Source organism: Clarias gariepinus, chromosome 4 (genome assembly GCF_024256425.1).
Source record: "Clarias gariepinus isolate MV-2021 ecotype Netherlands chromosome 4, CGAR_prim_01v2, whole genome shotgun sequence".
Classification (NCBI taxonomy): Eukaryota; Metazoa; Chordata; class Actinopteri; order Siluriformes; family Clariidae; genus Clarias; species Clarias gariepinus.
Genome location: NC_071103.1, coordinates 19,295,654 through 19,310,835, shown reverse-complemented (window position 1 = coordinate 19,310,835; position 15,182 = coordinate 19,295,654). Strand labels below are relative to the sequence as shown.

Genomic DNA, 15,182 nt, shown 5'->3' with positions numbered 1-15,182 from the left:
AATTGTGCTCTACAGTGGACTTTAGGGTGTCTTTCATTACCCTTCTCTTTCAGTACCCCATTAGTTTGAGTGAAGGATGATTGTGTCTATTGCACCTCCCTTCTCCTGGAATGAGCCTGTGTTACAGTACATAGTCAATCCACACTCTTATGTGCCTTTTTCTTCCTATTCCTTGCGGCTTTCTCCTGCCTCCCTCAGACCTTTTTCTGCCACTCTTCATGTCCAGACACCTCTTGGACTGGCATTGGCACTTCCTCCTCTTCTGAGCACTGACTGGATTCACTGTAACTTTTTCTGGAGCCCCAAAAAGAACCTAGAAAGCAAATAGGCATTTGCTAAAATACTACAATTACACAACTACAGTAAGTAAAATCATTTTGCTTATTATAAATATTATTTAATTTGAATTGAAGTGACACTGACCAGCTGAAGCCGACATGATCCATCCACATGGAGGTGTGTGTCTGCTGATGAGAATGAAACAGGTAAGCAGAATGCACACACAACACAGACTCAGAGTAATCCACACAGTGTCTGTGAGAGATCGAGCAACAGTGAGTGGGAGAGAAGAGAGACAGAGAGAAAGAATAAGTCAACATCATAAACTTATATTTGTGTGGACATTATTATTGGAAAGTGAAAGTCAGTATAAGTAACGTGTCTGGTGATGGTCCTAACTCTGTGTTTATTTATAGCACATCTCACGCATGTGTTTATTGTAGGTGATGCTTACCTTGGGTGAATGATTGCTTATCCATTTTGGTAGTAACGATTATTGCCGATGTTTTTGTTGTTGTTGTTGGTGGTGGTGTTGTTTTGGGGATTTTCACACAGTCTGTGCACTTGTTGTCGTTGCATTTGTAACCACTCTCGCAGTCACACAATGCGTCTGTAGCCTTGGAGCAGTTCACCTTATACACCATGTCTATAGTCAAAGCATGATATCAAACAAGTAGATGTATTAATAACTGAACATACATAAAGATCATTCATAAAATAGACTAGAAACCTCACACCTAAAAAATCCATTGGTTTAAATAAAGAATATTTAACCCTTTTGGAAAAGCAATAGCCTAAAGCAGACTGATGGTATTTCTGAAACATATATCACGCAGGGTAAATTTTGATGAGCTAGGCAAGAGTTCTGCTCATTAGGCTGAACAAACAGAAAACTGTTAGAAAGTTGCCTTTGAGTCAAAATTTACAGACTTACCCAGAACTGTTATAAGTGAAATTATAACTAATACTTAGTTCGGTGTCACATGCCATATTCAATTAGGAAGACTGTCTGTTTTGGTTCAGATAAGCTGTTTGGCCAAAAATCATTAGCTGACATACTTTGTGTGGTTTTCAGAAAACAATCTTCATGCCTGTATGACTCAATGTTTTCAGTCTGAGCCTGAGACCCTCATCAGTACCAGAAGAAACCCACCCAACTCAATTAGGGGAATTCCCTCCCCTTATGTTCCTGTCATTTCAGCAGTGAAATGTTTCAGACTTTTCATATGATTAATCTGATATTTCAAAGAAATGGCAAGTTTTTTGCCTTATTGCTGACAAGAAGCACTAATATGGCATTAAACCTTTCATCTCTTTTAACTGCTTCATCTTGGGAACACTGGGTGTAAGACTGGGATACACTCTGAATGAGCTGCAGTGCACAGCAAAACAGTCTGCCTTCCCCCCGCCCCCTCTCTCTCTACACACACACAACCACAGACATACATTTATGAATACCAAAAGAATAAATAATTTATCTACTTACATTCTTTAGTACATTGGGTGCACCTTTTGCATTCCATTTCAGTACTGAATTCAGTCATGAAGAAGTCAGGACTGCATGGTATACACACCGTGTCACGATTTGCTGTACATCTCTTATCCATGCGTTCACCTACACATACGGACAAAGGTTATGCCGTAATCGTTCAGGTGATTGTAACAGTTTATGACAGGCAACCACAGATTCTGGTTTTGCTAGTGTGACATATTAGTAATGATGTGTCAATATAGGTATGCATCAGTATGTATGGCAATTACAGTTACCAGACTAAGTCATCATTTTCAAGAATGCCATGTGTCATATATAACAGACTTATAAGATTGAATTCAAGTTAGTTATTACTCACAGAATGTAACGTTTTCTTGGTTATTAGTTGCATGTCAATTAACAAATTAACCATTTTTATAATATGAATTGTAGAGGATCTAATAATTGAGCTATACTGTTTATCAATATTTAACATTTTAACATTAACATTCACTTGTAAATATAAACTTATTTTAAAGATGTATTTGCTAGAAACGTTTCTGTGTTTTTATGTCTATTACTAATTTCAAACTCTTATCTTATGCTGCTTTAAGTCGAGTACAAATGCTGCAAGCAACATGGAACTTATGGATCATCTGCTCATCCTCAGATTACCTCAGCATTAAATAATATTAAAGCATTAAAGACAGGCAGCATAATAAATAAATAAATGAATGAATGAATGAATGAATCCCATACATAAAAGCATGAAAAAAGATATACTCTAGATTTTATTTTACCTGGATGACATTTCTGGCAGCACTTTTCATTGTTTTCTCGAAATTTATATTGATTCGTACCACACTCTTGTGAATGGACGTTACAGATGAAGTATGCCAGTAGAAGGAAACCACACCACAAGATCAGGTTCATCTGATTGGATGAAAATCACAGGTATGGATTCTTGGACAATTAACAAATACTTTAAATTGAACATTTCGTGTAAGGATAAAAATACCATCCGTACACTCATCAGGTATAACATTGAAACCACAAAACATTAACACATTGATAAGCAATTATATGCCAGTAAACTGGTGACAGGAACATGGGCGCCCAAGGCTCAACCATGGCCATGGGGACCAAAGACCAGGCCATTTTACCAAAATGTCAATCTTGGCCACGATAGAAAGCTATTCAGCCTTTGCACCACAGCCCACCACACACAATGCCTAACAGACAAAGAGCCCTGTGCCATCAATCGGGCCTCCAAACTCCCAGGATCTCAATCTGACTGAGCCTCCATGGGATGCGGCACACAAACAAGTCCATTCCATGGAGGCCCCACCCCACAACCCACAGCCCACAAAGGATCTGCTGTCAACGTTCTGGTGCCACACACCTCAGCACGCCTACAGAGGTAGTATGGAGTCAGGCCGCGATGGGACAGAGCTGCCCTAGCAGCACATGGGAAACCAAACAATATTGGGTTTTAATGTTGTAGCTCATTTGTGTATATAATACTACATGATATACAATTATATACTAAAATTGGTTTAAAATAGGTAACTGGTTCAAAAGTGTATAGCAGCATTTTTTTAGGAAATAATTCTTGGAACTTTAGATTTAGTATCAATATATTGGTGCTGGTCTGAAACTGTTTTTTTTTTTTTTATCACAAAAAGGGTAATACATTACAAAAAAAAATAACTTTAATATGAAAATGTAACCAAAAATCTGCTCTAGAAGCCCAACATATTAAAACTCACCTGTTCAAAAAGGGATGATACTAACTGATATAGAAGCAAACCTCTTTTACCTTGTAAATACATTTTTCCATGATTTAATGAAACAAAGAAAATAACATGACATTACCTATAGTCAGAGTTACAGTACATAGTTCAGAAATAAAACAGTAAATGCAGTACCTTACCTTGAGAGACTACACGAGGAGTGAGATATGAGCAAGTAGGACCCCCAAAAGCTTCTGAACATGAAGTTACACGAAGCTGCCTTCATAAATGTCAAAGACATGACTCATATAAAAACTCTATGTGCTACAAACCTAAGACCACCAAACAGCAATGCGCTCTCGCAGCCGCCTTTTAACCTGCTTTCCTCCTTCAGTATTTCCATTAACATTTATTTTTGACATTTTTACCTTTAATTCCAAAACATTCACCCCCTTATTCTCTCTCTCTCTCTCTCTCTCTCTCTCTCTGTGTATGTGTATAATGTAAAGAGTTTGGTCCATTAAGGTCACACCTGCAGCAGCCTGACAGTCACATGACGTGTATTTTTTGTTTCACTACTGTTCTTTTCTCACTACATAGTAAACTAAGAACAGAACATTGCCTCAGGGTTTTTGAGGTTTCTGTGTTTAAAGTTTGCAGAATTCAGGCCACAACACAATGTGAGAAAAGACCCCCACCCTGCATGTTTATGGTCGCTATGACCATGGATTCATACCTAAACCAGAGCTTAACTGAATCAGCATTCTTAATTTCTCTCACTCTCTTTTTCTCTCTCTTACACACACACACCCGACAAACACCAAGACAACCAATCTGTCTTCCTCTCTCTCTCTCTCTCTCCCTCTCTCTTATAAACATATGTGCCACATGGTTATATCTCATCCTCCTCTCATATGCTATTGCACCAAAAATAGTCACGTGGATTTTACATTTGACTACCTGTCCAAATCTCTTGTTGCCTATCTTGCGAAACAAATTATGATACATGGGATAATTTCTTTTAAAAAACAACAACCGTGTGTAACATCTAGTTGTGGACATCATGCATACAAATAGAATCATATTCATTTAACCGCAGACTCTTTGAGTCTGTGTTACCTAAATGACAACTCTAAGATTTGATCTATAATTCCATTCAACCGTCTTTATTTTTGATAATACTGTACAATGTGTTGGCCAATTCATGTGTGAAAATGATTCTTCATGACCCCAGAACACTTTGAGTCCTACGATATGTTCATCATGAAAAAAAAAAATCCACTGATGTAACCACTGAATGATGGTCATTCAGTACGTTCAAGTGATCAGTTCACTTTATTTCATTGACACATAATGATGCTGAGCCAAGGCCTGACCAACTGAAGCAACCTCAGATGATAACTCTGCCTCCAGAGGTTCGTACAGTGGCCACTATGTGTGATAGGTAGATCAGACCTCATACCATACTACATGACCTTTTTCCATTGCTTCAATGTACAATCTTTATTCTCCCTAGGTAATTTGAAAACTTTTTTTTGATTAGTCTCAAATAACAAGTGGTTTTACTATGGCCACACAGCTGTTTAATCTTGTGAGTTTTCCTTGTACTGTATGTGTGGAAATGCTCTTACAGGAAGACAATTGTAATTTCTACTCTCGATTTTTATAATGCAACTTTACCAAGCATGTAATTGATCTTCGTTCATAGTCATCCATGATTTTTTTAAATACCGATCACAATTCTTCCATGTAGATGGCTGTTCAGTACTATCCTTCCAAGTTTCACAGTGTGTTGGCTAGTTGGCTAGTTCTCAATGCCAGATCAAGATTCTCATCTCCTAGTTGTTTTCTTTGTCAAAAGCATTTTATCTCCCTTAGGTGACTACAAACTTTGTTTTTTGATTTACATTCAGTAAACAGTTTATCCTGGTCAGAGTTGTGCTGGATTTGGAAGCTATCTTGGGAAACCTGTATGCAAGGAAGGAATACACCCTATGTTGTCACAGAGCATGATGCCTTTTCAGTGTACATTTACTCATTAATGTAAAAAAAGGGGAAATTTATCATATCTAATCCTGCTGCCTGCTAATTTTTGGTGGTGAAACCAGGGATCCCAGTGGAGAGCTGGAGAGAACTTGCAACAGTACACACAGAATTATCTGAAATTAAGATCAAACTGGGGATCTTGGGGATGTGAGGTGACCTCTTCAATTTAAAACAATATCAAAAATTCTATAAAAATATTTTGACAAACCTATTATAATTTTTTTATGACAGTCACATAATGCATTTAAAATACAGAAAACTTACTCTATCCAGTAATATCGGAGTTCTGAATAGCATGGGTACAGTCTGTGCTATACTATATGCACACACACTCCCTTTTTCATTCTAACTAACTTACTTGCTTCAAAGTCATAGAGCAAACAGAGGAAGTGGAAACATTTGTGTCAGAATGTGACTATTTCCTGTGCAGTAAGTTGTTTCATCATATGTCTTAGCTCAAACGAGCTTTTCACACAGAAAGAACAGCTATGGAACAGCTTTAAAACATCATATAGATTTGTGGATAAAAACAAAAGTGCTTATTATTATTTATGCATATTGCAAAATGCATGCCAATATCAACACATTTTTGGCAGATGTGCAAAAAATTTGGCCGAACCATTACTATATTAAAGATAATGAAAAGCTTACATTTAAACTAGTGTATGGACACATGTATGTTGTAATCCAAAATTGTAAAATTAATCATTGTTTGTTAATAATTAAAAAGGTGGTGAATTCAACTGTTGCCCAATGTACTATGTGATGCTTTTTGATATCATTATTTATGCACATTAAAATCACCAAATAGTTGCTTTTTAATTAAGCAGTATAACACTAGAGGGAGTGCTCTTGCATGGGTACATGCCACCTTGTGAAAGACTGGGGATTTATCTATGATGTATTCTCACCCTATGCCCACTGGGGATGGACTCCATATCCACTGTAAGCCTAAAGTGATTTCTTAGGATGAATAATGAAATCAATTAGTGACAATCAATTGTAATTCTACAAAGATGTCATTAGACTATACAAAGGCTACACACACATTACCAGTTTGAAGTGACCCAAATCTGACTTTCTGCCTTAATGGTACACAGATCAGATTTTAAAATTGAACCTGAGCCACTTATATATGTAGTCAGACATATAAGATCGGGGATATGAAGTATCTCACATATTCATTCACTCAGGTTTGATGCTGGTGAAGTGGCAAGACACCATATGTTCCGGGGTGTACCATCATGCCTGTGTTACCTTATGACACCCCGATTAAGTTCATCATGTTAATCATACAAGCTCTTTAACTGATATATACTTAGCCCTTAAAGGAGTGATCTTCAACTCAAGGCATTTTTTCTTCAAAACCTGCTGGATCCAGCTAGAGTCAAAAAGACTTGAGTGTCACTTGCTTAATCCAGGATTGCTTCCTGGATATCATGTACAAAGGTGTGTATGAATCAATGTGTCGTATAATACTTGGCATTTGCTGTCTTAATAATTTCGGCCATGGTGCAAAAATGTGTGCAAGAATTTCGTGCAAAGAGGCATGTAATTGTCCCATACTTGCCAGTGTTTCATGGCTTTTAATTGTTCTTTGGACCATAGTAAATTTATATTTAAGTGGTTAGCACTGTCGCCTTGCACCTCCAGGGTCCAACTTCGGGATGCGAATGCGTGGAGTGTGTATGTTTCCTCCGGGTGTGCTGGTTTCCTCCCACAGCCCAAAGACATGAAGGTAATGTGGCGATCCCAAATTTCCCATGGTGTATGAATGTGATTGTGAATGTTGACCGAAGGTTGTAAAAATGGGTAATCACCATGGGCCTCCGCGATGGACTACAGAACTTTCTAGATGGATGGATAAAGAGCCACTTGCATATTTTATGGTGGAATAACATTAGCCTGTTAGCAACACATTTAGCTTTGTTAATCAGTACATCAATAGTTTCCTTTTCTCACTTTGCTCCATTGGCTTAATCATAAAAAAGCAGTGTTTTATGAAGTGTGGAGTTGCATAATCCTTATTCCCGCCTCCTAAACACTTGTTACTCCGGTATTAAGCCATAATTCAGTAGAATGAATAGCTCATGCTCCACTGCTCTCATTGGCTGAATCCTTAACAGTGGAAGCAGAAGTTCGAGCTGCAGCAGGAGAGAAAGCGCGTGCACGTGACGCAGTTTCTCGGTAAAGCCTGCCTTCCTTCCTTATTTCTCCGCCGAGGAAACGGACTAACCTGAGCTTCGTTTTATTTTTTCGTTCTTTGTCTTTTTTTAAAACTCACAGATGCCACTATGGAAGACTCATGATCAAGGCAGAGGCTGTCTAAGTTGTGGGATCCGGCTGAGAATCAGGTGAACGTGAACTCTTCTGTGGTCCGTAAGTTCGAACTCGGCCACAATCACGGAAACTTTTAGATCAGTATCGCTAGCTGTGGGCGGCGGAGTGATACAGAAAGTCAAAAAAGTGGAAAAAAAAAACAGACGACATTTTATATTATTCGAGACTTGGTTGTAACGTCAGAAAAAAAGACGAAAAAAAAGTTTTCGCGGATTTGTGACAGTTGGTTAAATCAGCATAGCGATAAAGCTGTTGTACTGCACCGTCCCATTTCCTCGAAACTGTGAAGTCTCACAGGCCTTCAGGAGAAAAGGAAGTTGTTGCGACTTTCATCAGATTTTGTCACTAACCCTATTTTCATATGCAAATAAATTTGCTTTAAATTGAAATCATGAACAGTTGTAGCTGATTCATAAGGAGGTGTTTCATTTTTTATATATTTTTACGATTATTTTTACGACTTCCCTTTCTCCTTCACTCTCCCACCCAGAGTTGTAATGGAGTGAAACTAAAAGTACCAAATGCCAAAATGGAAGGCAGGCAGCACACAGGATCATGGAAAAACATTTATCTGCCATGCATTTTGTTTCTGCTGGTAAGGAATTCCTTAACACTCTTACTATACTGAGCTGTTTGTATTAATCCCAATTGACTACTTATTTTTAAACATACAGTATTGAGTTTCTCTATCGGCGATGCAACACTGATGTGTAACTCATCTTCTCTCTTGTTTACACCAGGCTGTTTTAAGGCACTGTGATGCCACAAATGACTTAAACAACACAAAGTCGTGTTTAGAGAATGAGTACCTACATAATGGAGTCTGCTGTGATAAATGTCCTCCAGGTAACGCAAGCTTACGTAATGTTCAGTGTTCACTGTTACTCTGTCAGTAAAACACCTTACGTTTAGTTTTTGTCATATAGACGTCATTGGTTGCTTTAACTTTCAAGATAGAGGTGGGCGATATAAGAGAAAATCTACTGTTATACATGAAGACACTTTCGTTATACATGATACCCATCTTAATACTTAGAATCCATTAATGATGACACCTGTGATACAATCAGAAATTTTTACCCTGGTATAATTTCTCACAATGACTACACCCTATTTAAATGAATTTGTCATATTCTGTGTTATTCTGTTTACAGGATTTAAACTAACACAGAAGTGTTCAGGAGAGGGTCTGAGGTCAACATGTGAGAAATGCGGCCCTGAAACATTTCAGGACCACATGAATTATTTCCCAAACTGCTTCTTATGCCGCAAAGTGTGCGACCCGGAATGTAATTACAGCTAAATACTGTAGCCGTATATTTATATGTAAAGTATTTTTGTAATTTAAAAAAAACTGACGCAAACGTTTTGCTTTTTTCCTACTCTGTTCTTACAGCTCATGAAATTGAGAAAGGAACATGCACAAATGTGCAAAATAGAATATGTGACTGTAAAGAGGGGTACTACAAAATAATAGTGGATGAAAATACAATGTATTGTAAACGCTGTCAAAAGTGTGGTGATGGTGAAATTGTGAGCAGCCCATGTAAGTCCTTCTTATATATATATATATATATATATATATATATATATATATATATGTCAATGGCTTATTATATCTCTTTGTGAAGCCGTGACTGAGTTGACTTAGCAGAAGACTCAAGTCTAAGTTGTCCACTCAAATTACACATACCATATAAGATTTATTCTAGTGTGTAAAATTTGAGAAATGATAATCTCATCTCTCAATTAGGTGACAAGAAAGACACTGTGTGCGAGTGTAAACCTTACCATGAACGTGTGGCTGTAAGAACCTGTTTACCATGCACCAAGTAAGTATTATTATAGTAAGGCATTTTGTCTATATATATTTATATAATAGTTTGTTATCTGTGTGATATAAAATGCTGTCCCCAGAATTAATTACTTTATCATGTTTAGCATGTGTAATTATGTTATCATTATGCTTTGAACAATTGTGCCATGATATGATTTATAGTTTAGTCAGATTATAATGCTGAAGCTTCAGGTGAGGACGTTAAAAATGATAGAAGAGATAAAATAACTGATGTAAAAACAATAGGGGTTCTGAAATGTATTTGGTGCTCTTTTTCAGCTGCAGTTCCAACTGCCCTCATCTGTGCCCACTTGCCTTGACTTCAAAGCCTCCTAGACCAGGTCTGCTACCAAGCACTTGACCTGGTTTCTTTTTAAATGCTGCATAAATGTATATATGTTTAAATGTGTATTAGTGAAGGGTAGGGTGCAATTCTAATCTTACTTTCGGTAAGATGAGAATTTTACTTCCATTTCTAAAACACGTTTTACTTCTAATGTGTATAAAAATATAGAATGAAATCAAATTGTCATCTCAGCAATATACTTTTAAAATGTTTTAATTTATCGTGTCACTCAGTTCAAAGCAGGTATGACTCAGAGTTTTAAAGGCAATTCGGATTTCATACAGATGAAAATGAATAATCAGGGAGATTCCCTAGAAAATTCAACCTGTCACGAAACGTGTTTAATGCCTTACCTGCTGAGTCATTATTTGAACTGATGATAAAGCTATATCTCCCCTTTGATGAATTGAGGCTGAATAAAAATTATCTTAAGTCAAATTATTTTTTTTCTTAACAAAAATGTCAATATTGTGCATATGTTTTGATTTCTAGATGATCCTTTTCAAACATCCATATTTACATGGATATGTCTGAGTGCACTAATTGGTATGATTTGCATAATAATTTTGCGTCATGGATTTAAATACTTGAAGAAGAGGAAGCAAACACAGTCACTTGTGTCACATGACCCAGAGAAACAAGCAGGAATGGTAATGTAGTGTTAATGCTTATGTCTTGTAAAATTGTAAGTTTGATTGTCATGATTGTAATGCCTTTGATTTTGCTGCCCACAGAAAGAAACGCATGAATGTGTGCAAAGCAAAGAGGATGAAAGCAAACTTTTAGCACCTCAGCCAGACACTGCTCTACCCGATGTGCTACCCAGAGAGATTAAAAGTATGTGTTTCTATGTTATTGTCTTATTGCTATATAATTAACAACTGTTAACATTTTTTAACTTATGTGTTTTGGTTCTCTTTCTTATTCCATTTTTTTCCTTGTTTTAGCTCATGAGTTTATTTACTTTGTGCTGGACAATGTCCCGGTCAGTCGCTTTAAAGAAATTGTGCGCCGACTGAACGTCTCTGAGCAGGAAATTGGCAGGGCAGAGAGAGATAACCGGGCATTTGCTGATGCACAGTATCAGATGCTGATGGCTTGGGTTGAGAATGGCGTTAATGGAGGGAAAAGCATCCTACCACGGCCACTTCTTCAGGAATTTGTGAACAGACTGAAAGAAATGAATTTGACTGCTTGTGCAGAAAGCATAGAGGATAGGTATACCTGAATTCTCACATATGGCACATGCACAAAAACTTTCATTCTTAAAATGAATTTAAGTACACAAATTATTCTCAGAAATTTTAATGTTATTTCTGTGCAAACTATTATAGCAGTGGTGCATAGGCTTTCTAGTCTTATTGAATGGCATTATGGCTGTACTGCAGAGTTGCTAAGGCAAGAAAATATTTCTGTCTTTAATGTAGATACAACAGTTGAAGTTAAAAGTTTGCATACAATCAGGTTGAAGTCATTAAAACTGATTTACATTCCACCGATTTTATGTTACAAACAATAGTTTTGCCAAGTCAGTTAAAACATGCACTTTATGACACAAGTAAATCTTCCAACAGATTTTACTTATAATTTATTTAATCACAATTCCAGCAGGGCAAAAGTTTACATACACTCAGCTGACTGTTAACCTTCTATCAAACTGTCAACAACATGGGAAAATCAAAAGTACTGACCTGTGGACTTCCACAAATCTGGTTCATCTTTGGGAACAATTGGAGTGTTGGAAGTGTAATACGCAAGTATAAACCATTCCAGAGGACCATTCTTAGCCATCATATCACATCAGACATATGTACAGCATAAAGTACAAATCACTTTCCAAACAACAGCATTGGAGAACAAAGACGAAAGTATCTATATCCACAATAAAATAATATAATTATCGACGTAAACTAAAAGGCTGCTCAGCAAGGGAGCATCAAAACCTGGCATAAAAAGCTAGACTTCGGTTTACAGCTGCACAAAGAACACCATCTCAAGCAAGAAGCATGAAAGTGGCAGCATCATGTTGTGAGGGTGCTTTGTTCCATGGGGGACTTTGAATAACAGATCATGAGGAAGGAAGATTATATGGATATACTGAAGCAACATCTCAAGACATTAAAGTTGAGGTATTAGAGTGGCATTGAGCAAGGAGACCTACAAACCTGACTCAGTAAGCTGCTGAAATGTAACAGGGTTAACATTTTAGCAGCTTAGTGTACAGAGCTTGTGAAAGGCTACCCAAATTGTGTGACCCATGTTAAAGAATTTAAAGGCATTGCTACCAAATATCAAGTGTATGTAAACTTCTTACCTATTGGAAATGTGAGGAACAAAAATATTTTGAAAATATTTATAAATAAATTGTTTACAATGCAATTGTTTATGTAATCAATAGTGCATTAAAATGGGACATATTTAGGACATTAGTGCATAAAACGGGACAAAGAAACTATTATTCATTTGAATTCATTTTAATTTTATCTTATCTGAGCAGCTCTGCAGAGAACAGAACCACACTAACTATCTGGGCGTTTTAAACATATTTTTTGTACTGCGTTTGTACTGAGATTATATGTTTGTAGTCCTTTAAGCATTACATTTTACACATGCTGTGGAATTAACAGTGTTCATTTATTTTGCTTTTTTGGTTACCTTGGCATTAAGATTTGCATTTATATGTTACACTGCCTGCCCAAAAAATGGCACTTTTTGAAAGTTATTAAGCAAATATTTAAGAGCATTTGATTGGATCATTTCTGCAGTGACTAATATATTTCAGATAACTCCAATTATAAATGACATTTTTAACAACTAAGGAAATGGGCTTTGGAGCAATGAGGAAAAAGTCTTGGATCTGAGGAGTTCACACTGATCCTATCCCAGAGTGATCATGCATGATGCCCACTGTACAAGCCTGTAGACTCAGTTAGCCAACATTATGTGGTAATCACTGAATCACCAGATTATTACATCGTCATATTACATCATTACATTTTCTCTCATGATGTTAGATAGTATTCTATGATCACAGTGCCATAATTTATCAGACTTGAATTGCGAAAGATCAATACCAGATGCCATTCAAACTGTTCCATTATGTTTTACATAATTTTTTGGCCAGGCAGTGTATTTGATCAACAAGTTTATTCTATATATAAACTTTAGGTTATTTAGGGTGCTATGCGCTGTTGTAGGTTACAAGGTTCAACTTCTACATTAAGACATTAGTTGATTTCTCTTTCAGGTATTATTTTGTTCCTCAGCTTCTCAAGTAAAGTAGCATATCAGCATTATACCAAAGACATTATACCAAAGGTTAACAAATTTCATGCTTTGGCAATAATGTTAAAATATCTCACAGGTTAATTCCAAAATTTCAGTTTAAATTGCTGCTTGTCAACTTGCTTTCATGTCAGTTCAGAAACCTTATACATTTTATTAAAACGATTTTGCTAAAAACCAAGTCACGGCTTTCAAGCAATTTATATAATAGATTATTGCCATTGCTACAGATGCTTCTTTAATGTATCTCCAGTAACTACTTTATTCTGGTCACATAGTTGATCTGTAACTTGTACCAGGAACACTGTGTGTGAGACAGGAATACACACTATATAGTCTGACTTTGTTTATCAGTCTCTTCTGTTATAGGTTAAAGAAAAAACTTGTCAGTCAATCACAGATGTATGTATTTTTGTATTCACAAAGTTGAATAAAATTATCTTTTTAAAACCTTATGTGTCATTATTATCATAATTATTACTATTAATATTATTATTATTAGAAGGCACACATTTTAAATCATCACCCGTTTATGTTATGCTTACTATCTGGTAACAGAAAAGGAAAGGATGCACACATTTCCTTGTTATATCAAAAAAGAACACTCATCTGTACTCCATGTAACTACTTTAGGTAAATGTGATAAGTCATCAGTTCAACAGAGATGATAGATAAGCAGCAGGACCTGCACAAAAAGAAAGGGGCAATCTAAATTATTGCTGACTTTTTTAAATAGCAAGTCTATATTCCAATAGACATGTGGGATACTGCTTTTATTCAGTGGAGGCTGACAGTTTCTTAAAATTGAGGAGCGCATTATGGTACCTTTGGGTGTGTCTGGTCCAAGAGTTTCAGATGTGAAGGTAAGGTAAAGTAAAATGGATTTACAAGGGACTAATGGTGCAATTCAAAGTTGGTTTGAGATATTGTCTTGTATATGCTAAGGAAGTGTAGCGTCTTAAGTGTTTACTCATCATTTTTATGACATGCTTTGTAAATGGCATGTTGTCCTTCTACATTCCACATTGGGGATCTTAATCCTTTTTCATATTGTTCTTACCTTACCTTCCTCTTTATACCATTCTTTTATTGTTAGTTAGCATTTACTGTTGTATGTGTTGTTTATATGTGGAGTATAAACAATTTGATTGTTAATTTAAAATGTTTTCTGTTATATTTTTATTTTATTTTTATTTGCATAATTTTTGGGTGGCATGGTGGCTTAGTGGTTAGCAGGATCTGAGTAAGATTCCTGGCCAGGTTCGATTCCGGCCTTTTTGTGCATGGAGTTTGCATGTTCTCTCTGTGCTTGGTGGTTTTCCTCCAGGTATTCTGGTTTCCTTCCACAGTCCAAAGACATGCTGATTAGGCTAATAAGCATTGCCAAATTGCCCATAGTGTGTGAATGATTGTGTAAATGAGTGTGTCTGCCCTGCAGTGGATTGGTACCCTGTCCAAGGTGTACCTCGCCTCGTTCCCTAAGTCTCTTGGAATAGGTTCCAGACACCCATGACCATGTAAACAGGATAAATTCAATTCAATTCAATTCAATTTTATTTATATAGCGCTTTTAACAATGGTCATTGTCTCAAAGCAGCTTCACAAAAAATTAAAGAATAATTTTTTTTTAGAAAAGAAAAGAAAAGAAAATATTTGGAAGTGTGTATGTGTGAGAAAAATGTGTCTAGATAATAATGAAATGAATGAATGATGAATGAAATGTCTCTGATGAGCAAGCCAAGGGTGACGGCGACAGTGGCAAGGAAAAACTCCCTGAGATGGCAATAGGAAGAAACCTTGAGAGGAACCAGACTCAACAGGGAACCCATCCTTATTTGGGTGATA

General features: G+C 36.5%; 2 protein-coding genes across 7 annotated transcripts; one reads left to right on the top strand and one right to left on the bottom strand.

Annotated features, from left to right (window-relative positions):
• Positions 1 to 121: 121 nt before the first annotated feature.
• Positions 122 to 6,615, bottom strand: cd27 (CD27 molecule). 3 transcript variants are annotated; one of them, XM_053493682.1, is made up of 6 exons: positions 6,441 to 6,615; positions 2,551 to 2,683; positions 1,766 to 1,894; positions 734 to 925; positions 424 to 464; positions 122 to 313 (listed from the first exon to the last, which is right to left on the bottom strand). In XM_053493682.1, exons 1-6 carry the CDS (start codon positions 6,465 to 6,467, stop codon positions 122 to 124), a joined length of 714 nt encoding a protein of 237 aa, XP_053349657.1. In that variant the 5' UTR covers positions 6,468 to 6,615. The 3 variants fall into 3 exon arrangements, with proteins under 3 accessions (XP_053349657.1, XP_053349659.1, XP_053349658.1); XM_053493684.1 differs by lacking the exon at positions 6,441 to 6,615 and adding an exon at positions 3,684 to 4,948; XM_053493683.1 differs by having other exon boundaries at positions 175 to 313; positions 424 to 534; positions 6,441 to 6,607.
• A 1,007-nt stretch (positions 6,616 to 7,622) lies between these two features.
• On the top strand, positions 7,623 to 12,858 carry tnfrsf1a (tumor necrosis factor receptor superfamily, member 1a). 4 transcript variants are annotated; one of them, XM_053493679.1, is made up of 11 exons: positions 7,623 to 7,716; positions 7,816 to 7,883; positions 8,360 to 8,464; positions 8,610 to 8,715; positions 9,024 to 9,158; positions 9,266 to 9,415; positions 9,623 to 9,701; positions 9,986 to 10,047; positions 10,545 to 10,702; positions 10,787 to 10,889; positions 11,000 to 12,858. In XM_053493679.1, the coding sequence occupies exons 3-11, from the start codon at positions 8,399 to 8,401 to the stop codon at positions 11,278 to 11,280; spliced, it is 1,140 nt and encodes a 379-aa protein (XP_053349654.1). In that variant the 5' UTR covers positions 7,623 to 7,716; positions 7,816 to 7,883; positions 8,360 to 8,398; the 3' UTR covers positions 11,281 to 12,858. The 4 variants fall into 4 exon arrangements, with proteins under 4 accessions (XP_053349654.1, XP_053349655.1, XP_053349652.1 ...); XM_053493680.1 differs by having other exon boundaries at positions 7,816 to 7,908; XM_053493677.1 differs by lacking the exon at positions 7,623 to 7,716 and having other exon boundaries at positions 7,723 to 7,883.
• The last annotated feature ends 2,324 nt before the right edge of the window (positions 12,859 to 15,182 follow it).